This window comes from Cheilinus undulatus, linkage group 7, assembly GCF_018320785.1.
Source record: "Cheilinus undulatus linkage group 7, ASM1832078v1, whole genome shotgun sequence".
NCBI classification, from domain to species: Eukaryota; Metazoa; Chordata; class Actinopteri; order Labriformes; family Labridae; genus Cheilinus; species Cheilinus undulatus.
In genome coordinates this window covers 12,523,423-12,550,835 of record NC_054871.1, presented here as the reverse complement: position 1 = coordinate 12,550,835, position 27,413 = coordinate 12,523,423, and the positions used below count along the sequence as shown (strand labels likewise).

Here is a 27,413-nt window from a genome sequence, read left to right as displayed (position 1 = left end):
TTTAAGTTGCAGTAAAAAAAGACACAGTTTAAGCTGCTCTTATAAAGTACTTAAACATCTATTAAAACATTTTTATTAACTCTTAATGTGGTTGTTACCTTCTTCAAAAGGAGGATGCTGCACCCTGCAAAGGAGCTGTTTGTCAAACTCCCAATTTTCCTCCTTTGTCAGCAGGTTGAGCAACGGTCCAACATCTGGAACCTAGTCATTTGAGAGGCTTCAGTTGTGCTTTACAGTGTGCTGATTCAGCTCCAGCCTGACCTCGCACACAGATTATAGCGAGCTGTGTTGGTGCAGGTTAGATGCGTGATGGAGCACTTCTGCTGTGGCTGAGATTGTAATTGGATTTCCACGTCTCATTTAACCAGCTGGATGCCTCGACAATCTCAGATATTGGAAACATCGCTCGACTTTCTCCTGTGAAACTAAATTGATCTTGTTTTTTTCATGATGCAGGAATTGTTTTTAATTATTTACAATTAAAGAAGGATCAAGCAGAACCGTTTTAAAGCAGTTCAGCAAAAGTCAGCCATGTAGATATTTTATCATTACAAAGCTCAGTGATTTTGTGGTTTGTTTTCATTCAGAATATGGAGATGTATAAGGATGCTCATGTGTTTGTTATTAGGTACACCACTATGAAAACTATCTGCTCTGTTCATTTGTGATCTCTTGGTGTTTTTTTTTCTTTCATGTGTAGCGTCGACACTGGGGAATTGTAAAGTTTTGTTTGTAGGGGCCCATTAGGGGAAATTGGCTGGGGTTGCTAGTGCCAGCATTGTCAATACCTGGAGCTTGCATGCATGAAGCTTGGGTCTGTTAAAGGTGCCAGTAAAGTTTGGGCTGAAATGGCCATGCTGTAGAGATGGTGAAATACAGAACTTCTGTGAGAAGATGCCAGAGCTCACTATTGAGCCTTCCTGAGCTTTCATGAGGCCAACTGAATGAAAGACCAGTACAGGGAGGTTCCCCATTACAAAACTGAAGTGCTGGCTTTTTGCAGCCCATCAGTTGATTTATGGGGGTTCAAGCACTCCTTCACTGAACACTTACTGTCCCGTTAGGGCACAAATATTGTGTTGTGTTTATTATAAATTACCCATCCATCCGTCCATCCGTCCGTCTGCCCATCCATCTACCAAAACTTGGGCACTTACCTGGGAGTGGGTTGCAATGGAAGTGTGCAAAGCAAGACAACCCAGAGGTCCCTCTCCTTTGCAATGTTTTCTAGCTTCTCCTGGGAGATTCAAGCCCTCCCCAGGCCAGATGGGCTATATAATCCCTTCAACAAGTTCTGGGTCTTCTAGTCTTCTCCCAGTTGGATGTGCCCAAAGACCTCCATGGAGAAGCGGCAAGGAGGTGTCCTGATGAGATACTGAGCCACCGGAGTGGGTTTGTTCTTAGAAAATAATGGGGTGATTGTTTTAATGTTAGTCAGTACTGGTGTATTTTGGGCTTTAGTCCCAATATTTGTTCTCTTTGAACTACTTTAACTCATGTTAATGCATTATATCAATACTTAAATGGATTTAAAATACACTGATGAAAATACTGAGATACCTTACATGCACAGAGGAGAAATACGGAGTTTAATGGAAATTAGGGTAGGTCTGCTCCAAGGCCCCTCCCCTTTTGGCTGTCCAAGCTCCCCACCCTATATCTAGGGCACACTAGTATCCTCAGTCTCATTCTTTCAGTCACCACCCAGAGCTCATGATCATAGGTGAAGGCTGGAACGTAGATCCACTGGTAAATCGATTTGGTTGCATCCAGAAAAACTGACCTGTTACTGCACATATTGATATGTGTACAGCACATATCAAAGTCTGTGGAGTGTTTAATGTGGTCTTATGAAATGTGTGTGTGTGACTGTTTAGAGATTATCTTTTGTGTGCATCCATTCAGTGTAACCTAAAGCCTTAGGGCATTATGTCTGTGTAAGTAACATTAAATGTCTCAGTATCATTGTGTATTAATATGCATGCTTGTGTGTTTCTGTGTGTGTAGATAGATTAAAGCTGTTGTGTGTGTATTATGAAATACAGCGACCTGATCTTCTTAATTGTGTATCTGCTGACCCTAATCCAAGTAATCAAAACCACAAGGGGACGTTTATGTGGCTGTGCTGAGGCCTTTTACTTTCACTGATTTTAGGGCAGTTGGTTAATGCTCAAGATACACAAGATACAAGTGTATGAGGACATATTTATAGGGAAATATGTGATTTAAACTCTTAGTTAGTTACTGGTTGTCTTTGGGGTTACATGAATTGAACCTTTTACAGTATTCTCCCCCTTACTTTAAAAAGCATCGAGCATTGTGCTGCACTCTCTTAAAAAGCAGATTCATCAAGGTATATCTTGTAAATTAGATATTAAGAAAAATGAGGATGTGATTTCTGCAGTAAATCCCGCTTTCAGGTATATAAAACAACAAAAGTTAGGAGATAAACCTCTCTATTTTGTCCACAGGGGGCTCCAAACCCAACTCAAAAGTTTTCACTCGATCTTAAAATAGGAAAATACAGCAGCATGGACTTTGGACAGGGTTAATGGCCACTTGTACAAATGGCAACAGTTGGTATAAAAAATGGATTTTGGCACATATAAACACAAATATGCTTTGCTAGGTCAGTGTTGTTACAATGAAGAGATCTGATCAGAATAAATAAGTTTTCACAGACAGATTTATTTTCTACATCCTTTAATTTCTCACATATTGAGCTTATAAAGTTGCGACACGTCCTGCTTTGGTGAGACAGGAGTGTTTACAGGCTGAGGGTTTCTGTGTGAAATGTGAAAAAAAGACAGATGTAGCCTCCTCATTCCCAAAATTTTCGGCATGAATTGTATTCTGCTATTCTACTATTCTATTCTCATGTATTCGACTTTGCACACATTTTTGTTGGCCTCACAGCCTTTCAAAACAAGATTTTCAATTCATATTTCAAATTTATCTGCTTGCAACTAACTAACTTGACTAAAAAAAATGTAGTTACATATGACAAAGTGCATGAGGTTAATTGTAAGATTATTGATGAATTACAGAAAGAGAGTAAGGTAAGAAGAACAATTCACGTGCATATCTGTTACAGTGGAGCCAGGAGGGGAGTAGCTTAGCTCATCTTAGCTTAGCATAAAGTCTGAAAACAGAGGGGAAACAGGAGGGGTCTGGCTGCAGACAGCAGATCTCAGACGCCCCTCTTGCAGACCACTACTGTGAAATGCACCATCATTGTAAGGACAGTAGTGATATATTTTGGTACAAAGTATTTGCCGTTTTAGAAGTTACGAGTATGGTGGCTCTGCTAGCTTTTGCTACATAGCAAAAGCTAATGTAGCGACACTAGTTACATCGTTGACATTACTATTGGGACCAATGTAGCAATGGCAGCTTCAGCAGTGTTAGCTTAAGCAAATATGCTGTAGCTAATGCTGATTCTGTAGCCAAACGTAACTATGCAGGTAACATTGCAACGCAGCAATGTTAGCTTTAACTTTTGAAGCTAACATTACCCAGTTGCTTGTTTGCTGTGTTAGAGGGTTTTCATGGAGGCAGACTGTTTAGTCTGCTATTTTAAAGGTTATGTAATCAGGTTTTCAGGTCAGATTTTTAACTTTTGGTGTCCTAACCCTCACTCGTACCCTATCCAGAGGTTGTATACAATTTTATTTTGAAGGTTTTCAAAATAATCCTGTCCTGACAATGGTGGTATCTGACAGCATTGTTTCCAAAGCAGGTGTCTGAGAGAGGGGGTCTGCATCCAGGCTGTGTTGGAGAGAAACAGCTGCCCTCGAGCTCCTCTAATACTAGTTAACAAGATATTCTCATTCGTTAAATCCACACGCAAACAATTATTTAAAAGTGCGTGCTTGAGGTTTGAGATGCAGCCAAGCTAGCTGTTTTCCCCATGCTAGACAGGCTAATCCCTTCCTGGCTCCTACATTTGAGTGGTTCATACTTCCTCGTCTAACATTGGCAAAGAAATAAGTACAATTTGAAAAATGCCGAATCACTTTTAATGGAAGATGTCAGAGTAGATGGGGATTAAAACATAGGCGCCACTAATAACAATCACAGTTATCTTGGTGTAGAAATATTTGATGATGACTCTAAACAGGGCAGTTCGTCATCACTGATCCATTATCTGCAGTCTTTAGGTCAGTTATTTGGCTCTTAAACAATCTAGAGAGGTCCAGCTCAACTTAAAATAGCAAAACCCATTTTATCCCACATTCACTCAGAAAAAAACAGTGGTTTATTCGCAAACAAATTGCAGTCACTGATCAATGCTGGATCAAAATCTGCATAATGAGATCCCCATGTAGTGTAACAGCTTCAGTGCAAATACTCCTCCCATGAACATAATAAATGCATTTCACCAGAGGGGAAATACCAATTATCTGTCTGTAGCTAGCAGCCAAACCAATAACTAATCCTGTGTTTGACATATAAGACAGCAGCTTGGCACCGTAACAGTCAACACAAAACATAGAAAAACAACAGTAAGGGAGAAATTAATCAATTCAGCGTGTCAGAGTGATCGACAGAGGGGAACAGACGGCTGCCTGAGTGTTGAAGTGAATTTCTGTTTTAGCCACGTCTTCGATTAAATCTGGGTGTTGTCGAGGCACAAGTGCTTGGCTTGATTTATGAAGGTTTGACTTGATAGGAGTTGAGTTTGAGTTTAACTCTGTTTTGGTAAAAAGTGACTGAGTATATTTGATGAGACAGGTTTTGCAAGTTTCAGTGTGTAAATACCTCAAGTCGCTTACATTTTGTCGATAAAAGATTTGAAATTCACTTTTTTGGTTAAGGTGCTGCATAATTGTACTCCTTGCAATGTGAGAGAAACAGCATGGCAACCTGGAAAAATTGATCACAACCAAACAAATTGTCATAAAAATGCAGAAAATTTTGCAGCACTTTGAGACGAGGTAGTGCATCTCAGCAGTGACTGCCTCAAAGCTTTCTGCCTAGTCAGTCTGACTGAATTTCTCTTAATAAATCTATCCAACATACTGCAGATGGAGCAGCAGCTGACACTTATTCTGCAGTGTTTTTGCCTTAAATATGAAGTTCATGATATCGTGCATGCCCAGTACCCAATGCCATGCATTTTTTGATATGCAGGTTAATAATGTGGACTCTAGGGGAATTCCTAAAAACATTACTGAAGTTCTGTGGTTATACCCATGTGTCTGCAGAAGAGCTCTGAAGAGACACTCGCCCTTTTTAACACTGTCAGTGTGAGGTATTTGTGTACTCTCCCTTGTGTTGTGAAATGAATGAGGCTTAAACTTTCTCCTCCCACACCCACAGCCATTTTCAAACAACAGAATCATACTAACTCATCAGCTTCACTTGTAGTTTTAAGTTCCAAAATGCACAGGGGCTACATTTATATGATATATTTACCTGATTACAATAGATCTATCTAAGAGGGTTGATGTATTCATTTCATTTTGGATTTTTGTAACTGTCTTCAATCAAGCATCATTAGCCTTGTTTTGGGGCTAATGGTGGGGCTAGTTTTGGGGGAAATTTGGTTTTGATTTTTTTGTTTTGCTTTTTCACAGGAATTCGGTAAATTTGTATGGATGTTTTGGGGGAATACTTTGGAAGTTTCTAGGCTTTTCATGAAAATTTAGGAAATGCAGTTGTCATTTGTGGAAATTTGATATGATTTTTTTGGGGGGGGGTTTGACTTGAAATAAAGGTTCTTTATGTTATTTGGGAAATTTGTGTGAAAATTTTGGGGATTTTGGAAGCAAAATTGGGAGGAGATGTCATTGGAATTTTTCATTTTTTAAATGGAAATTTAAGGAAATTTGTTTGAATGTTAGTGAACTTCATTTTTTGTCAAAAAATAATTCCTGTTTAAAGACAAGGCTGAGCTTTCAAACTTTTCAGGCCCTACTTTTCTCAAATAACTGAGAGATCCCATAAATGCATTCCTAATAACAGCTCAGGACATAGGAGAACTCTAAACAGCTCTATTTCATGTTTTTTTTTGTCATATTGATGAGGTTGAGTTTTGGCTCTCATTTTGATTTAACTCCTTGCTGCCTGGCTGGATGTCATCTTTGACATCCCGCAGTGTGAAGCACAATTCCTGTTCACCGCCTGCTTGGCACACGTGCCGGGGTCGCCTCGCCTGTTGAGACGGGCTCAGGTATGTCGGGGCTGCCACAAGGAATGCAGGGAAAAAAGTGAGTCAGGGTGGGAGGGTGTGACAGGGAGACGAAAGTAAGAGCCAGATGTGTCTGATGGGAAAAGGAAATGAATGGCTTTGCAGTGTTGTCTTGATGTGGTCTCCATGGCGACCTTTATAAGCCGTTACACATGTGCAGGCAAAACCAAAAACAAGTTTTGAATTAAATGGATTCACTAATGATTAAGTGCAAAATGCCCCGCAGCAGAACAGGGCTCTGCAGGGTTTCTAATGCAGCACTTATCTGCGGGAGGGCTGTGGGAAACTGTGCACCATATCCACCATTAAATGAATTTACAGCCATAAATATTACATCAAACGTCTCCACACGATCAATACTTAAGAATTTACCTAATCAGGATTCATGCCAGTCCAATGAGCTGAATAAACTATTCATATAATAAGCAGAGTAATCTGAGTAAATATTGATTTTTGCCTTGAGGTTGTACCTGCATCCTAGTCTGAAGAAACCAGACGGAGGCCACAGGGTTGTCAGTTTGAGCCGCTGTTGAAATGTTTAAGAGAGAGAGGGTGAGCAGCAGATGAAAATAGAAGTGATTGAACTGAGGAGCACTCAATGCTGATTTTACTGATGACGATGTGAAGCAGAAATTTTCTGGATGGTAGAAAACATGCCCAGGTGACCTTTAAGGGAAGTTTTAAAAATGTGAGTGGGTGATGATTACAACGATTAAGAGGTTTGGAGACAGATTGGCCTTGTGCTTTAGTTTGCTCTATCTTCAGCTCATTTTTACAGCCAGGAGCATCACATTCATATCAGGTAGAAAAATAAAAAACTATCTATTGCAATCTCATGCTTCATCATAGTTTACAGAGCTTGAAAAGAAACTGCTGATCAAATGCTGTGTGAGGCAGTGATTCCCATTTTTTTTCTTGGAGCCCCCTCACTTATATTTAAAAAAGCTAAACCCACCACTATAACTGATCAAATCCCAACAGAATAGACTTTCAAACTAGGGATGGGAACAATTAATCAATGGTGGATTAACTGGTCATTAAGAATTTGGTCGATCACAGGGAATTTAGTCGATCTGATGTTGCCATTAATTAAAGAGACTAAACACGTCTTACTCTGCACTGCACAACAATATTTACCGTCATGACATTGTGAGTGGGACCATGCCTTGTTTATGTTTAAGCAGCTGAAGAGAGACAGGAAACATGGGTAAAGAGAGTGGAAGAAAGATATCCACCAAACAGCACTGAGACCAGGAACTGATCTCGCAACCAGTGTGTTGAGAACTATAGCCTCCATGTATGGGCGCCTGCTCTACCCACTAACCCAAACTGGTGCCCCATTGTTGCATCTTTTAAAACTTGGTAACCAAGGCCCTACAGACAAGAGACTGGTAGCATATAAAAGACATCGCAATGGGTTGAAGTTGACAGAAAAATAAAGTGCAATCTTTATGGATGAAACTCATTAATCAATTACATACGATGATGAAACAATTCAAAGAACCACAAGGTTCCACTGAAAAATAAAAGCACAGAAAAAAAGTGACGGCCTGCAACCTGTCCAAACTAAAACAACAAAACCCATGAATCTGGACGTGTAAGAAGGAAAATAAAAGGGCAAAGAAAAACCTGCTTCACCCATGCTCCTCTCCCTGCTCCCCTAAATACCCCTCCTCCACTCTGACTGCAGAAGACACTCAGGTGTGCTTCAGGCGGAGGGAGGACAGGCTGTAAACCAGGCCACATTCAACATCCTGTAGGGAGACCAGGACCCCAGGTTGGGAACTAATGGTCTTAATTAAAGGTCACAGAAATCCTCAGAGCTCTGCTGCAGAACCTAAACCACCTATGCACTTAATTTAATCAGGAATATTCTTCCTACTCCGTCATTTTATTTACCTCTCAACAGTTCAGGCATACATGCAAGGATAGTCATAGTATCAGCATTTCAGACTTGACTAGGCATCACAAAAATATAATAAGATTGGTAGCTGTTCTGAATCAGTGGCACCCAATATTGTAGTTTATTGTTTTCAGATAGTAGAAAATTGTAAGCCAACTCCTACATAATCAATGTCGTTCACTGAAATAGCAAAAATGGTATCTTTTTTAAACAAGTGGTAGTAAAAAAGTATGGAAAAAATGCAGATCTGATCTTTACATCACCCAAAAAAACCATCCTAGTGATATGTTCTCCTACTTAATATAATGAAGCTCTTCCAGTACCTTTCTTCTTTTACCATCAGTCATTTTTTCTCATACTTGTCTGTTTCAGACAGTACCACCATATTAAGAATCATGCCAACACTTTTACACGTCTTGTTGAGGGCTCAGAGGGAGCTTGTCTTATCACTGCTGGGTAGAAACTAATGCTCTGCATATTTATGAATGTCAGCATGTCTCTGTCCTCAAAACGACCAATTTCCATATTCTGTTTAAAACAGACAGCACTCATCTGTCTAAACGGCTCTTTTATTGATGAACGTTTGAACACTTTGTTTATTTCACCTCAGAAATAGATTTAGTGTACAGTTAAGTGCTGCTTCCTCACTGCTTGTCATGTTAACTGTACAGCGCTAAATGAGATAAGGATTTCAGGATGAGATGAGGTAAGGTTGATGACTCAAGCTGTGGAACGAGATCCGGACATGAACCAGAGAGATCACTGGGATTAGATGTCTGAGCAGCAGTGGTTGACATGGGGGTAAATCTTCAGGAGTCCGTTTGTAGCATCCAGATGTCCTTATATTTTTCGATGTAAAATTTCAACACTCTTATTAGCCCCAGGGGATCTTTTGTCATCTATAGGTGTAATCCCATTAGGTAAGTGTAATACTAAGAAGAGGTGTCATAAAAGGCATAGTCCAGTTTAGTTGGCAGAAATTGGTAGGAATAGGAGGTAGAGATTATTAGGGGAACTATCTTTCAATAAGGATTGAAAGCAGGAAAAAGATCCTTACCAAGTTTGAACAGTCATCCCATGTGAAGGTCAGAGGGAGAAAGTGCAAGGCAGCGCAGTCTTTAAATAAGGAATGATCAGGTGAATTCAAGCTGGATGGGACGTGACAGAGCACAAACAACCAATGAAGGGAAAGGAGAGGAAAGGAGAAATCAGGAATTGAACCAAAGGAAGTAAAGGGGGTAAAGAAGAGAAGTAACAAAGCACTGCTTTACAGTCCTGTTTAAATCCCTTAAGTACACAATGAATCATTGTTTTAATCTAAAGCATCAACTTAAGCTCAGCTGAGCTGAACTTTGCACCATGGCCCAACCAAGCAGATGTATATGAGGAATAATGTGGGGTATTTAGAGTCGATTTCACTGTATACAGTACTATGCATACGTTTTAGGCATGTTTGGGCCAAAAATTGTGTAGATGTGGTGAGTAAGCTGACTAAGAGCATCAGCAGGTGTGAAGGGGGATTGGCACAACCCCCGTAGTGCTCTGGATGTCCTTGCAGTTATAGGGGCATGGGAAGATAACCTGTTGTAAAAGTAAAGTCCACACCTTTTGCGCAGAATAAGTTTCCACAAGCCCCTGGTCAAGTTATGGATGTCCCAATGGCCAGAATACTGGCAGCAGTCACTGGGGTTCTTACCAGGTGTGAAAAGGCCTGGGGAAAAGAGATACCGTTGAGCTTGACCTTGGCTGCTGAGGGACACATGTGTGCTGATGATCCTGAAGGAAATTTGTGATCCCAGAGGAGATCTGAGGACATCACATTATGGTGACATTTAATTTCCAGAGCAGTACAGTCATTTCAGTGTGTTTTGACATCAGGCATGTTGTTCTGTACCCTGTCTGAGTGCAATTGCTCCCCCAGTGTAGGGTTTGCATTGTAATTTGCAGCGAACATTTTCAGTGGCAGACAGGTCTGGACTGCATGCTGGCCAGTCTAATAATGACTGTGAAGTTGTCCTGTTGTAATTCACAGAAATATCTTGCTTAAATAATCAGTTATACCCCTAACAAGACATCATCTGGATGGAAGTATATGTTGCTGCAAAACCTGTTGGTACCTCTCCATATTGATGTTGCCTTCACAGATGTGCAAGTTACCCATGTCATGGCACTAAAACACCTCCATTACCATTACAGATGCTAGCTTTTGAACTTTGCATTTGTAACAGTCTGGAGTGTCCTTTTTCTCTTCAGTCCAGAGGACTTGATCAGGGTCACAAAAAAAGTTCTGCCACACTGAAGGTCCCCAAGAGCACAGTGGCCTCCATAATTCTCAACTGGAAGAAGTTTGGTACACCCAGGACTCTTCCAAGAGCTGGTCACCCAGCCAAACTGAGCAGTGGGAGAGAGGGGCCTTAGAAAGAAAGGAGACCAAGAACCCCATGGTCGCTCTGGTGGAGCTCCAGAGATCCTGTGTAGAGATAGGACAAAGTTCCAGAAGGACAAACATCACTACATCCCTTCACTGATCTGGGCTCTATGGTACAGAGGCTTGATGGAGGTTCTCTCCTTAGTACAAATCATAACAGCCCGCTTGGGGCTGAAGGGGGTCTGAATACTTTCTGAATGTGCTGTACATGTGGCTCTGGAGCTGCAGGTTGAGTATTGCTGTATGAGAGTCAGAAAAAATAACACTACCTCATATGTGTTAATGACACATAAAAGGGTTGCTGAGTTGATGACATGGAAAACCCATTTCCACTAAAAGAACCCTAGACCTGTAATCTCTGGAGATCTCTATAAATGACCTGAAAGACTCCCCCAGCTCATTGGTGTCAGTGTTACTCCAAAGGCCTAAAGGCTGGAGGAGTTGAGACAAATTAGTCTACCGATGAGTGAAAAGGCAGCAACCACTCTAAAAACATACTGTCTCACAGTTCTCTTTGGACCCTACGATTAGTTTTTCTATGACTGCGTCATCTAGGAAGGTTTCTGGATGGCAAACACTTTTAGGGTTGACCTGCAGAACTTTATGTTTTTTTGCTCAACATTCTGGCCTTTAGGTTTAGGAGATGGGAGACACATTTTAAAAGGTCAGCTGTGACACTGAGTGAAAGACAACACTAAAAGTGTGTTGAAATGCAACGGGCGGTGAATGATTGACAAGAAATCCTTGAAAAACCCTTAGATATTCCAGTCTGTTTTTATTGCAGGTCATAACTCTTGTCCCAGTCCTTCTTTCTCCATCTTGCAATGCTCTACATAGTTTTTTAGGTTAGCAAAGCCTTTGGCATTAGGGAATGTACTTTGTCACTGAGTCTTTAGAAATGTAGTTTGAAATCGGTGCCCATCAGGATATGAAAAGCTTTAGGGTAGAAACAGCACTTCATCTTGTCTCTTTTCCTCTTCTTGCCTCCTATGCTACACATCTTTTCTCAATTATTTCTTAAAGACTCTTGCTTCTAGGCTTTGCTAAAAAGGCCGTTCCACCTTTATTACAATCTCACTCACACTGTTTGCATATGATTGCACATTTACTTTCCATTTCCCATCACTATGCCCTTGAGCAAAGCACTTCTACCCTGATGTGGTGGGACAACCTGCTCTTTATGGATCCGTGAATGTCTGCATGTGTTAGCATGTTTGCAAGCTTGCGTTTTCTGCATGTGTTTGTGTGTCACTGCTGTGCTCAGATGTTTCCCTCCGACTGAATGAAGTTTTTATAGCAGGATGCCAGCTGCTTCCATTACCCAGCAACCCAGGAATGCAGTAAAGCATATGTGTCTGTGGTAAACGCCCTGCAACGTCTAGGTTGGTACACAAAACCAACGACTAAATGCTAACATTAGCTACAGTGCATGGATGGTGTCTGTGAAGCACACATGTCACACTGATGGTGTGGTTTGGAACCCAGAAAGCTTCATTCTGACTGACTGTGAAGCTCTTTAATGCCTCATTTCCACTAAAGGTTTCAACTGGATTTGTCTCATTTAAAAAGTTCTTTCACTGTTTCCACTGATCAAAAGTTTTGGATGGCTTTTTTTGCATTGGCTTGGCCGTGGTTTCAATAGAAGTGAGCCAACACTAAAAGGTGTTGTAGTTGGTTTGAGTGGTCTGTGGTGACGACTTTGATAAAAGTGAGAGTTGGAAAACACAGAGGCTATATAGCTTATAGATTTGAAAATAGCCAGTTACTGGAAGACCTGTCAGTTTCCCCAACACTCCAGAAGTAAGAATTTCTTGTTGTCAGTTACTACAGCCATGTTTGTTCTGCTGATACATCACTTGGCTGAGGTGACCCCTGCATAGGTGGTCATCAGCTGTCTGAGAACAAGGTAAGGCGTATATATGCCACAATATCCCACTTTCTTTCATAGTTTAGGAGTCAGCAAATTCGGGATTCTCAAATATCCAACTTTTGGCATTGGACTTGGTGATGTGAGGCTTGCTGCCATGGAAACCGATTCCATGATGCTCCCCCTGCACAGTTTTTGTGCTTACAGTAATAGTGGAAGTTCAGAACCCTTCAGCTATGGAATCAGCAGAGAGTTGGCGACTTTTATGCACCATGTGCAGTCACTTATCCAAATCTGTGATTCAACGTAGACTTCCGCTTCATGGCTGAGTTGATGTTGTTCCTAAATGCTTCCACTTTCCACCAATTTAATGAATCGTCTTATTACAAGGGTGACATCCATCACAGTACCACACTTAAAGTCATGGAGCTCCTCAGAACGGCTCATTCTGTATCACAAAAGTTTTCGAATGGAGACTGCATGGCTAGGAGCTTGATTTTGTACACCTGAATTCAGTATTTATCAGGTGTGGCCAAATACTATTGGTCATCAAAGTTTATTTTCCTACATTCTTCTGTTGTTTTACCAATATATTGTACCAGTTGAAGTCCAGTAAAATACGTTAAAAAAAGTCATTGTTTCATCATTTTCCTGCAGCATTTAGCTGCCAATATTATCTCGCAATCCTGCAGTCTAGGGTGGTTGTGGAGCGCTTTGTCATCATTAATAAGCCTTCACACACACAGCTCACAGAGATGACAGAATATCAAGTGAAACATTTAAAAGATGCTATTTGAATGCCTTTATACAACATACTATTAATGAATCCTTTCACAAGGCAGAAATACACAAATCAGATATAAAGAATAAGGCAGGGCAGGATGGTCATCCCTACCACCCAAGTCTAATGTCATTCTGTGGGAAACACTAAAAACAGAGATGTGAAAAAGTCTAGGGGAGCTGACATATGTTTTATCTGGTTATATGTAATGCCAAAAGTAGAAGATAACATAAGTGTAGTATGTGATTTAATAAACCAGATTTTCTGGTTTATAAAATTGTGTAGGGTAAAAGATACAACAGGGTAGAGTGCTGCTGAAGTATGGCACCATATAGTACAGCCTGTAACACATCACAAGAGATATTTCTAGAAGTTCCTCAGTCAGTTGTGATTGACAGGACTGAAGTAGTAGTGTGAAAAATCTCAGTTTAGGTGTGAGAACACAGTTATCTTACTTTTAAACAACTTCATATCATCAAACATGTCAATCAGTAGAAGAAACAAGATGAGTTTATTTAACTCTTGTGCTGTGGTTTAGTATTCAGTTTACTCATTGAAATAACTAAATATTACATAGATGGTATCATGAGTCTACTAGCTTGGTTATAAAGCACAATTCAGAAAAGTACGATAGGTTTGAACTGTATATTTCTCAACTTAAAACATATGAATATTAAGTAACATAGAAAACACAAAACCTGAAGCTTTACTGTACTGCTTTGAAAATTACTTGACTTCCCCACCCCCAACAAAAAAAGTCCTTTTTTGTAAATGAAGGTACTTCTACAAAGTGCAGTAGTGGCACTATTGCAAACTTAAAGGCCTTTCTGCTAGCAGTGTTGTACCTTTCATGTACGACTTACAAAAATAATACAAACAGAAAAATAATTGTAGTCTTTTATGCGGGTTTGTAATTGCACACATCATTTATATATTATTTTATCATACTGCAACAGTTGCAGTAAGATTTATTATTCAAAATAAATTTGGATTTTTCTTTCTCACTCTGCTTTCTCACTCTGCAGAAAAACTGCGTTCAATCACTTAACACCACTCTGTTTTATTACAACTCTCCAAGTGTTTTCTTGTCTAAATCAGAGGTTTATTGTCCTTATTATTACTGATAAAGTAACTTTATCATTCTAAATATGATTCTTGTTTCCAAGACATGTATGGATAACCTTAAAAGCAGCAGGAAGTGCCAGGGGTGTAGTTTTTTTTTTTGTTTTTTTGCAGCTGTGAATAGAGGTCAGTCTTCTAAACATGCAGCCTGGATTTGGGTCTGATCTGTGTCATTCCCCACTCTCTCCCTGATTTCTATCCACTGTCAAGTCCTGTGTGAATAAAAGCAAAGAAGTCTTAAGTGATAGAGATGCACAGTTTTGCATTACAAACTTTTGATTTTTTTCTGAATTTAGGGCACTTGACTTCTTGCTTGAATACAGCTCTTTTATTTTGAAGGAAAATGCAGAACTGCAAGTGAACTAAGATGACGAACATGGATTTAACCATGGAAAAAAGAGCTTGCTATTGATTGAAAAGGAAATAAAGAAATGCTTAAAAGGTAAATGTTTGATTGCACAAGGTGCAGATGACTTTGGACCTGTCCTCTGGAGGTGTTTAGAGTGAAATGAGACATTAAAGTAAAGTTGTAATTCATTCATCCCCGAAGGGAAATTCATTGTTTACACTGTTTTGTTGCTTTTACATATTACACTCGTATACAGTGATGGCCTTGCTGCTCATTGCTAGGTGCTGCTGTGAGCTGTTGGGGGGTTCAGTGCCTTGCTCAAGGGCACTTGGACAGTGCTCAGGACATGATGGAGACTCTGCAGCTACCAGGCCAGGGTCAGGCTCCGCTCCCACCAGGACTCGAACCAGCCCAATGCCTTCCAGCCAAACTCCTTCCAGGCTGAGCTACTGCCCCCTCCCCTCCCCCCGTAAGCAGTTACATGACTGTGGCTGCAGGGACACACTGCAGTGGCCTAACCAAAGTGTGCTGAAAGGAACAATAAAACATGCAATTAATCACAATTCTTTTAAAAATAATGCATTAATTAATAACCCCAATTTATAGTGATAAATGCATTAACTGACAGCTCAAATAAAGACTATAATAAGATAAGAGATGGAAAATAAAATCATGAAGAACGTTAAGACTAGGTTAGGTCATTTTTGACTTTTGGAGTGAGTGCTTTTTGGATGCAACAATTCCCAACCCTTGACTGAACCCAACTCATATCTGCAGCAGAGCAAATATAGATCGTAATGTACAGTATCCCAAAAATAAGTGCATAACAAGAAACAAGTTGCTACTTCCTGTCCACTTACATGCACACATACAGAGCAGCCATTGCTGATGAAAGATTCATGTTGCAGCGATGATGAAGGCGTCTTCTCTTCTGCTCCATTTACCCCCCGTGGACAAATTCTGCCCCCCAACCCGCACACAAACACAACACATAATACACACATGCACACGCACACACAGACAGTACATACATGCTGGTATGAACACACTCATGCAGACGCACCAACCGTGAACCTGTTAAGAAGAAAGAGAGCCTCTGATGCTCACAGCTGTGGGGTACTGACTCACCCTTAACCTTCTAAGAAACTGGCACATAAACACAAACGCACAAACATCTCTGCTGTCAGGAGACTGATGCTGCAGACTGCTTTCTAGGCTGTCTGGCAGACTCAGTCAATGTGTTTTTACAAGTACGTCTTTATTTGTGAGAGCATGAAAAGATCTTTATTTTTACTCTGCCCTTCAGCAGAAATCCCCATAAGGGGAACAAAAACAACTTCAGGTGGGGCATGTCGTGATCAGGGTTGAGCTTCAGGCTCAGGGGCAAAAAGAGTCAGTAACAAGGATTTTTTTTCTTTCTATTAATATCCATAATCATCACTGCACAGCTTCTGTGATGAGCTCCTGTCAGATAAAAAATGTTTCTGAGGAGTTGTGATGAATTTTAGGCCATATTTCTTGTGTACTATGTATAACATACAAACTAAAGGCACTTAAAATTTTTTAGCCACTTCTTCCTTTTTAAGATTAAGCGTATAAACAATAAGATTGTTTTATAAAATGTGATGCACTGCAGTAGAAAAATGTTTAAAAATGAAGCTCATCCTTGACATCACAACTCTGTAAAGTCCCTTCCTTTAATGCTTTGCTTTTCTTCTCAATTTTGCATTTTTAAATTGTATAATCATAACTTTTATCAAGTACAAAATCTCACCACTTCCTTTAACCCTGAAGAGCAGTCAGGGAAATTTGGTCAGCACTGCCCTTTAATTCACCAGTGATGGCTTTAGGAAAACCCATTAAATCAGAATCCAGGTTAAGCCGTCACAATATCGTCACTTTATTATGTAAGTGCAGAGCATGTCGACCAGTTGTGCTTTTACGTTGCAGGCTATTTATAAAGTTATTCCAAGAATACAATAAATGATTTAAAGTGTTGAGGGAGATACTCAAATCCCTTACCAGGGAGGATCAGAACAACAGTGAGACACACTTTTGTGTTTAATCTGTGATTTAAAAAATGTCTAAAATAGTTCAGTTGATTAATAGTTCATTAGATTATTGATGCATAAGCATGTTATATGCTGGATCACCTCATTGCCATCTGGTAGCATGTCATATTGTCATTTCAAATTTCTTCATCCTGCATGTTTCTGCATCCACAATTTCTTTTGCTCACATCTTTTCAAGGTGTTTTATCTGTTTTATGGTTTCCTGTTTATTTTTCCCCATTTCAGCCTCCCTAAGAGAGGGAGTACTACTGCTTATTGGCTCCACCTTTCTGTCTTTTAGGTTTCTTTTTTTGCGCAACAGGACCAACTCAGAGGGGATACACACTAGAGCTGAAAGATATGTGAAAATAATCTAATTGGGATTTTTTTTCCCCAATATTGCAAATGTGATTTCATATGCAATTATTTTTTCTGTTCTTCACCTTATGTATTGTTCAATAAACACAAGAAATAAATCATTTTATATCATAACCAGCACAGTATTAGATAAATTAAACTAGGGAGAAGATTTTAAAGATTTAAAAAAGAATAAATCTAATTGCGATTTTTCATATAGCAAATTTAATATCAATTGCTATACTGAAGGTGATGTTTTTTTGTGTTATTCTTGTTTTGATGAAGAAAATCATTTACATGAACAGGAAAAGTAGGATTTCACTTAACTGTTCTAAAAAAACACTTGAATTTATGCATAATGTGTAGGGCCAAAAATCTTTGCTGCAAAAATATTGTATCAAACTGGTATTTTGACACATTTCAGGTAAAGGAATGTCTGCAATTTGAAAATTACAGCAGGCCATATCATGATTTATCTTATTTGTGATTAATTGCCCAGCCCTACTACACACATAGCTGACTTATCTCTGGCACAGACCACAAGCTCTGTGATTGGTCCTATGCATAGCAGCAGGTGACTGCCAGTCTCTATCTATAGGCATATTGTGTGCACTCTATAATGGTCACAGAGAACAAAATAACAAATCAAAATTACTTGGTGGTATCCAAATACATCAGATAACATTTCCTCATCTATGTCTCTGTCATTGGTCAGACAAGTCCAAAAAAACCCTCTGCCTCAGCTTCTTCAGAGGGTGTATATTCTCCACTTTCTCTCTGTAGTCTAATCAACTTCTGCTCATTATTTATTACCTCCAACTGCAGTATAACTACACTTGGTTTCCTGTCACCACATTTCCTGTACACATCAAGCAGGAAATGTGGTCATGGGACAGGAAACTAGCAGAAAAATCATTTTGCTTTGTAGCATTTGGGTGGAGTGTTGCAGAGCAGTATGGACACACCAACCCACAAGTACAAGAATGCAGAGTTCAAGACAGCAGAGGTCACAACAATGCAGCTTCAGTATGGAATCAATGTCGACTTGTTGCAGAAATATAACCCAGGCCTTACTGAGGAATAAACTTGATTTTGATTCCTAAAGTCTGGACTCCCTATAGGATGTCACAAAATATATTGCATGCTAATATATGCTAATATAAAGTTATAATAAATAAATGATAATATCAAATCAGGAGTTATTCATGAAGAAAGCTCTATTTAGAAGTCAAGGCATTACAAAATTAAGTATGGGGAGCAGGTGGCTTGGTGGTTTAAGGTGCTCCCCATGTAAGCGGGCAGCCCGGGTTCAAATCCTGCCTGAGGCCCTTTACTGCATATTTTTCCCCCACTCTTGATCCTGTGTCCAACTCTATCCACTGTCCTCCTCTATTTAATAAAGGCACAAAAATGCCCGAAAATAAATTTTAATCAAACAAAAAATAGGAATGCTTGATATTCGATTTTACTGATAACCAATATACCAGTATTTCAAACACATTTTAGCTGATACTGATATACATAGAACTTTTTTTTCCCAGTGTAAAGAGAGGCTGAGTCAAGTGGAGCTGAGAGAGAAGAAGGGAAGTGGACAATCTGGTAGTTGTTTTATGATTTGGGTTTCATTTAAAATGCTTAGAGTTCACAGTGGGACACGTTGAGTGTGTAGCGCCCTAGACAACCAGGTTTACCTGATGATACACCTTTAAATTTGCCAATATTCAAGGCCAATATAATATATATACTGCTGATGTGTAGGAGGGGTATATCTGCTGTAAATATCAGTAAAAAAATATCATACCTGTCATTACCAATATTTAACTCTGGGAGCTATGGTCTTCCAATATCATGCCAATAGTATAATACTGACCTAGAAAAAACTGACGCTTTGATGTGGTGATGAGACTTATAAAATCATTTGGGAAGAATGAATTTATAAATTACATCAAGGCAATAACTGTGCACACAGTTCTTCCAAACATACACTACTGTGCAGAAATTTTAAGGTGTGTCTGGACAAAAAATTGAGGCTATAGTAAGGTGTGCAATGGTGTGCGAGCCTGCCTGAGGTCATTATTGGGCATAAAGATGACTGACACAACCCTGGTCGTGCTCTGGATCTCCTTGCATTTTACCAGAGGCATGGGAAAATAATCAGTTGAAAAATCTCAAAGTCCTTTCTTTAGGGTGGAGTAAAGGATGGATGTGGTGGGTAAGCATGGCCTAGGGAACCATTCAGGCGGGCAGCATAGTTTGCAAGCCCCTGCACCGGGCGTATTACCAGGGTTGATAAGCCCGGACAACAGGAATGACCTAGGTTGTCAACATGTTTCAAGCCTGAGTCTGCCCTGGGTTGTGGCACACTGGGCCTATGATGAATCCTTAGTGCCTTACATGCCTAAAACTTATGCACATGACTGTTTATGCTCAAAATGTCATCACTTTTCATTAGGTATTTGTTGAGATGTTTCTTCCTGTATTGTAGTCCAGTGTTAGTCTTTTCCTTGAGCGGTAAAGCAAGAGTAAGTGTTGTAAATAAAAACTGTACACCTGCTGTTAGAAATATTCTGGTTTGGAGATAAATAAACCAACATATTATAATTAAGTAAATCATTTAAATAAATCAATTAACTTCAGTCTTTCTGTGTCTTCCTGCCAGGTGAGCATCTAAGGATGTGTCCTCAGGGTCCAACCTGCTGCACCAGCGCCATGGAGGAGAACCTGGCCAGTCTGAGCGGCAGAGAGACCGAGGGGCTGATCAGAGAGGCCGGCAGGTCGCTGCAGGCAGTCTTCAACGCTCTCCACAGGAGCTTCGACAGTGAGTACAGCGTCTGTGTGTTTATGTGTGTGTGCTTACAGCAGAGACGCTCATTACCGGCTGAGCTCAATACCCAAGCTTCGGTGCTGAAGCCCAGAGGACTGTGACATTTGTACACTGTTTGTGAATTTGTGTTGGATACAAGCTCTAGCTGCGCTCTGCGCTCCGTCCTGCAGCTTCAAAAGTGACGCCGTGTGTCTGTGTGGGTAAGGCAGGATGTGTTTGTGTCCTGTGCGCCAAGGCGACCCCTGACTGGGTGTTATAATGAGAGCGGAGTCAGCCAGACACAATGAAACGTGATAAGCCGATCCCCAGATCTCAAAGGGGCACACATACAGTCAAACAGAGGGGCGTCCCCGGGGGCAGTGGCTGGTTCAGCTAATGAGCAGTTGACCCACTGAGGAGCCGAGTCTGCAGATCACCACACATCAGAGAGAGAGAGAGGCGGAGGGAGGAAATAAAGGAAGAAAAACTAAGAAGTGCCACGGCTAACGATTGGAAGATAGACAAATGTTACAACAGAGAAATGTGTCATTAGTTCAGGGTGAAAACAGGAAATCGAAGTAAAAAATAAATAGAAGAAGAGAAGCTGAAAGCAGGAGGTGGAGCAGTCAGCGGAGGAGGAGGAGGAATTATTAGTCTGAAGGCAGCAGGCCACCTCAGTAGCTGTACGCCCATCTGGTTGTGGTTACAACAGGCTGGCACTGGTCCACATCCTTTGAAGCAGCAGACCAGTTTACTGCAGAGACAGAGAGCTGACTCCCTAATTCTTCTTATTTGACCCCTCTGTTGCTGAGTATCCATCTGGCTGCAAAGGTAATTTCAAAGAAACCTTAAAATATGTAAAATACATGCAAATTACATTCAATAATCAGCTACAATGTAAAGATGCTGCATCAGACTGTGATGAATAAAAAACAATCCAAATTAACATTCTTTATCTTGTTAAAAACAACTAAATATATAAAGCCATTCCAGCATTGTTTTATTCGAGCTCAGAGACAAGATCCTTTGATTGTTTCAAAGCACAGATCTGGGGGAGGCTACTAAAACAGTTCAGCTGCACTGAAAGTTCTGAAGAGTGGCCTCCATGACTTCCAAATAGAAAAAGTCACAATCAGGACTCTTCTAAGAGCTGCTCGGGAGAGAAAGGCCTTCCCAAGAGGTAGGACCAAGAATCGGTGGTCACTCTGAGCTCCAGAGATCCTGTGTGGTGATGGACAAAGTTCCAGAATGATGGCCATCACTGCAGCCTTCTGCCATTGCTAGACGAAGCATCTCCTCAGTGCAGACTGCATAAAAGCCTGCTCGGCTTTCACTTGGAGATTTTTGCCAACTCCAAGCGGGCTTTCATGTTTCGGCACTGCTGTGATGACTAATGCGGTAATGTCAAACATCACTGCGAGACAAAGCAGACATCTCTGAGCAATGATCCTGACTCACATCTGATCTGAGGGCACAGAAAATAAGCAGAGCCCGATATGATCGATTCATCAGTCATCACAATGATTCACTGACCAACAACATGCCAGCAATGATCCTTAGAGTGACACTGATTTTAGACCAGCGTACAATTGTTTTTGCTATGTTTGTACTGTAATGTTCCTATTGAAGTTAGATTTTTTCTTTATTTGTTTTGTTAAAAATACAGCAATTATAATGCTCAGATAGAAAGAATTAGAAGCAAAGGTCTGCTCTGAAATAACAATCCTCTTTTGTATAAAAGCCTGTTACCTTCTGTAATTTTCAAAATAAAGACTCCTACAAAGAAACACACCAGGATTTCTACATTTTGAGGAGTTTTTTTTTTAAATACACATGTGGGCTGCCATTGTTGCACATGCATTTGGGGTGAAGATGTCAAATGACTGCATTGTTCTTCTCCCAACATCTTTTGGTGTAGTGTCATCCTGCAGGTTTAGTAGAAGAAGACAACAAAGAAGTTACTGCATATAGGTCCAGGTGTGCACAGTTGGTGACATGTCAGAAGAAGAACAGTGCAACCATTTGACATCATAATCCTGCCTGCTTACTTGAGAATTTATTCTTTAAATTCTTCTCAAAATGTGGAAATCCAAGGTGTTTCTTAGTCAATCACCAATTCAATGATTTCAATCCACTAAGGTTAATATGTCTCTATATTCAGAATTACCTTTATTGTAAGCCTTGATAGCAACAGATGAACTGCAATCTATTACGTACATTTAAAAATTGCTTTATTTGGTCACTTGCAAGTTTTTCCCTCATTTAAATTGGCCCAAAATGAATGTCAAGATGTGTTAGGGCATTGAAAGATCCTTCATTCACCAGGATAGAATAAGGAAAACTATGCTGTCTGCATTTAAAGGAGACTTTAAAATAGGATAGCCTTCAACGCTGTGGCATTATCATTCTTCAGATGTTCCTAAATGTGCAGCACATTATCAGTCTTTGTCCATGTATACAGCTGTTACTTATTTTATTATTTTCTACAGGATAAAATGGCTTTTATGGCTGCACTGTGTTTTTAAGAGTTCTAAATCTTCTATTAAATTTTACAAATCTTCTCTGATCCCCTTAGCTCAAGACACATTTTAGTTTTGGTCTTGCATCACATGTATTTAATGGTTTGGTTTGGGCTCTTCGCTTAAAGAAAAAAACGGGATAAAAGAAATGGAGATATTTTTGTTTGTGGTTTAAGAAGAAAAGTAAGAAAATTTAAATATTTTATGTTCATGACATCATCTTAAACAAGGCCAAATCCAATCATTCAGTTTCTTGTGTTCATGGGATGTGTTAAAAGAAGTACTGTTTTTTTTTTTTTTTTTTTTTTTTTTTTTTACCGTGTTGACCACATAAACTTATAAGACTTTGGTCAGAAGTGTGTTAAAGATTAACTAGTTGCTGAGTTCTTTCTTAAAGTGGCCACGGATTGTGTTTTTAAATGTTGCTGTTTTTTCATGTTATATTAAAAAAAAGTTGTCATGGTTCCAGTGTGGTAAAACATATTCATAGTGCCTCTGATTTTGCTGCGTCTTAACCCTTCCCTACCATTCTTTTCTGTCCTCAGCCTATTTCACTGAGCTGCACAGCCGTTCTGAACGCTCCCTGCAGGAGGCACTGTCCCCTCTCGGCCCCCTGTATTCCCAGAACACTCGCCTCTATGGAGATCTCTACACAGACCTGCGGCAGTACTACCGCGGCTCTGCTCTCAACCTGGACGAAACCCTGACAGAGTTTTGGTCCCGCCTCCTGGAGCGTACATTTAAAACCTCGTCACCCACAGACGTGAGTAAAGACTTGAATTTAACAGCCAGATTTCTGCTACATTGTTAATAAGAGACTGGTGTACAGTGTGGTTAAAAGAGCTTGAATCTTAGAAGGGCAGGAACAAGAGCACTATGTGGATTGATACTTAAAAATACTAATAGATTTTACTCTTTGTACAAAAAACTAATTTTACCAGTTTGACTTCATCTGAGCACTTTGGACTTCTGCGTTAGAATTGTATGTCTGGCCCATTTGCTGTCCACTGTCAGTTTTTTGGACACAAAAGTGGTCATATAGCAATAGGGAAGGGTATCAGAATCTGGTATAGATTCTGTATGTAGTACCAATACATATAATACCTAATATACTGAAATACAAGACAGACACCCAAACCTGATCCCCGCCGCTCTAAAGCAAAGGCATGAAATGTTACATAATGAAATGTTATGTAAGGAAGTTAGATCTTTTTCTTATACTTATATGTTCTATCACAGGGAGCATCAACTACATTTGTACAAGGGCCAGATTTTGACCTGACAGGCATCTTGGAGGCCAGACTTTCAAATTAACAAAAATAAAATTAATATTATGGTCCAAATAACGTATTATATGTTGTTTAAATGTAAGTGACTTTTGAGCAACAGTTAGATCAGTCCCTGTTGAATCAACCATGTATTGAAATTTTTTTTGCCACATTTCTAGGACTGCCATGTTGTCCATCAGTGGGTGTGTTGCTAATATCTTTATTAGGGAAAAAGAAATGGAGGTCTTTTGTTTTGATTCTCAGACACAAATATTGCACTCTCCAAAAGCCTGCAGTGAAAGGGTGACAGAAAACTGAAAGTTTAATTGAAATGATCAAACATTAAAGCAACCCTGATAAAGCTGTTGCAATCCTGATCATTTTGGGGTTGATTTGATAGCTGTTGGGATTTAAAGACAAACTATACCTTAAAAACTCCAACATCGTTTTTCCTCCTCACACTTTCTGAATTTTAAGATCTTTTGGTGGCCACATGAGCAGCTGTGGGGGGGGCTGATATGCCCCCCCCCACCTGCTAGTTCTTGACCACTGTTCTGATCAGTTACATTACCGAGACATGTTTTATTAGCCTGCTGACTACTAAAACACTTTTTTCTGAGAAGTATGGATTAAGGCACCATGTAGGTACCAGGATCTTTTAAAAATTATCAATTTAGCACTGGTGTCAGAAAAAAACCCAATTGATACCCAAACCAATACAGCAACAAGGCTAGGATTAGAATGGAACTAAAGGTTAGCAAACACTATATCTACTATAACCCTGAAGTAAATTGGCCTGCTGCAAATTCAAAAAGATAATATTTCATTCAGTCTATGCTGCTTTTCAAATTGGCTTGTTAGCTGTAAAGTCCTAAACATTTAAAGTAGACTATCCACAAGTTACCTGAGAGTGAAACAATTATATACGGTAATGTAGTAGACACAAGCAAGCACATTATTGACCTTGTCTTGAGAAAGACATGGTGTCTGGGCAATCTTAGGCTACATCACTCCACTATGCTACATTGCACTACATTACCCACAATCTTAAAGTGTCACATCAAAATCTCTGATTGATGAAGATGCAAATTTCGGCTGCTGCGCACTATTAGTGAAGTTAAAAGTCATGGAAAAACAGGGCGGTAACTACTGAGCTTTGTAGTGATGACAAATGGCACCACATATGTCCCTTAGCACCAGATCAGCTAGTTGAAATTTTTATTTAACTAGCTGATCTTTTATTTACTTATGTTGTGACAATTGACTGTAGAGAGCAGTCACTATGCACATTTTAAAACAAAATGACAAATTAACACTTTTTTCTAAAAATTGCAAGATTTGGATCCTAACTGATGAACAGCACTACCAAATTTCCAAGTACATAGATTTTCTTCTGATAAAATTGGTCTGAGGATTTAATTACTCTTGAATAATCTCTTGTTGTAATTGAGATGATTTTTTTTTACAAAAGCGTCGACCAAGGCGGGTGGTTGGGGCACGCGCCATGTGCGCGGGCGGCCCGGGTTCGAATCCAGCCTGTGGCGCTGTTTCCTGCATGTCTCTCCCCGCTCTTCTCCCTGTTTCCGACTCTATCCACTGTCCTATCAAATAAAGGCAAAAAGGCCAAAAATAAATCTTTAAAAAAAAAAAAAAAAAGCGTCAACCAAATGTTATGATATGTATGAAGATAACTGAACATTTTCAGACTGTCTCACTGTAAAACCAGACACTTAATAATGCAGCCTTCTAGTCATCTTAATAACAACTTCTCAATCATATGGTCACACCCAATCAAACGCTGATTTGCCGGTTGAAATTTGAATGGAATTATGATTGAATAGAATCACGTTGTTTATTATAGAAATCTAGCACTATGTTGCATTGACTAAGACTGATTACTTTGGTATTTGCTTGGTTTTTTCAGATCTAGATGCCACATTCATTTCGTATGTATATGATGACATGATGATACCTCACCATCTAACATGGAAAGACACCTGCGAGCCAATCCAGGCAAACGACTTGAGCTGCGCTGATTTCACAATTGACACACGTCATTATCCAATCACTTGATAAACAATCTCCCAATTGGTGATCTATTTAAGCTGCAGGATTTCCAGTCTCTCTTTCTGCTCTGCATGAGCACTGTGCTCGTGTTTTTAATCCCCATCAGCACCCCAGTATCCATCTATAGGCTCTGACTGGGGGTTTTAGACAATGTTTCATCACTACTCTGCATGTAAAATGAATCTGCAAGAATTGATGAGGAAAAGCAGAAAAAATATTTTGAATATTATGCATCATTGTTGAAGAACTTTAGTGAACTAATTCTCATGAAAGACTCAGCTGCAGGCCTGATTATCCCTCTTCAGCTCCTGTTTCTGTTTTTGGCTCATAAATAAAAAAACAAAAACAAAAACTGGCAGAATGTGACAAGGTGATTTTTTTTTTATTTTTAGACCCATCACCAGCGCTGTTTTTATCTATTATAGAACTTAAATGCATAAGCAGACCTGATCTGTCTATATCTGGCATTTTTGTTTATCTGTGTATTTATTTTTATTTTGTTGGCCTCTGCCTTTATTAGACAGGACGTATGAAGAGAGACAGGAAATGTGAAGGAGAGAGAGGAGATGAAGTGAACCAAATGGTCAGTCAGTGCATTCAAAACTGCCAAAAATAACATATGCGGCCTACATGTTTTCCTGTCATCTCCATCCTGCAGGTCACCCTATCAGAGGACTACCTTGAATGTGTTGCCAAGCAACAGGAGACGCTGCGACCATTTGGAGACGTCCTCCGAGACATGAAGATGAAAGTGATCCGGGCTTTTGTCACAGCTCGGTCGTTTGTCCAGGGGCTGATCGTCAGTGCAGATGTGGTCAGGAAGGTGTCACAGGTGAGCGTGTGCATCTCTTTGTGTGTAAATGATGTGTTAAAAGAGACACAGTAAGACAATGGACAGAGACAGGCAGGATGAGCTGGTGTGGGAAAAACTGAGGATTTCACTGCCAGAGTTTGTGAGAAAAAAAAGTGTTAGCGTGTTTGGCAGCTTGTGTGTGAGTATTTGAGTTTGTGCTGGGCTGAGTCCCAGGAAAGCAGATCTGATGGATGCGTAGTCGTCACATCCTAACTGTCAGAGAAAACCGCTCCACCCTTAAAAATGAAAAACACAAAGATCTTAAAAAATGAGGTGTCTCACTCCTCCATCAGAACAAAGAACTTATTTGGAGGGATGACAGGGACATTGTCAATGGTGTGTTTGATGATGTTTTTTTCTGTTTTGAGTGCCGTTTTTCAACACTCAGACTCTTTATGTGTCTGATGTGGCTCTGTGATCGGCTTTGTTAACTACCGAAAGATCTTACACCGTTCAGACAAAGAATTTTAAACACATAGTTCATCTAAATCAGACTCATTGTGTCTGTATCCAAAACATCAATCTTTTTCAGCTCATTCTTGATGATGTTGACATTTGCACATATTATTTTTACATAACAGCGTCAAATCTTTCCTGTAGTAGTGAGACTCGAAACTAGAGGTTATCAGCTACATGTGTACAAGAGCCAGCTTTTGTCTTTACAGACCATTTAAGAGCTGGGCTTTAAAATAAAATAGAATTAATTATTAATTAACATCTGAAAGTATTTGTATTTTCTTTATAAATATAATTTTTAGGCTTTTAACAGTGAATCACCCATACTGCATTAGTGGTCACTTCAACTTCCTCTGTGGCCTCCCCCAAGCTCTCTGTAAATCAGTAGAACCAGCA

At 39.8% G+C, this 27,413-nt stretch overlaps 1 protein-coding gene across 1 annotated transcript in view; it reads left to right on the top strand.

Moving 5' to 3' along the window:
• LOC121512398 (glypican-1-like) overlaps positions 1 to 27,413 on the top strand; it is a 74,190-nt gene that overhangs the window by 30,580 nt on the left and 16,197 nt on the right. Inside the window, exons 2-4 of the mRNA XM_041791652.1 lie at positions 19,711 to 19,869; positions 22,919 to 23,136; positions 26,367 to 26,540. Coding sequence (XP_041647586.1) covers positions 19,711 to 19,869; positions 22,919 to 23,136; positions 26,367 to 26,540 — 551 coding nt within the window. The remainder of the gene's footprint in view (positions 1 to 19,710; positions 19,870 to 22,918; positions 23,137 to 26,366; positions 26,541 to 27,413) is intronic.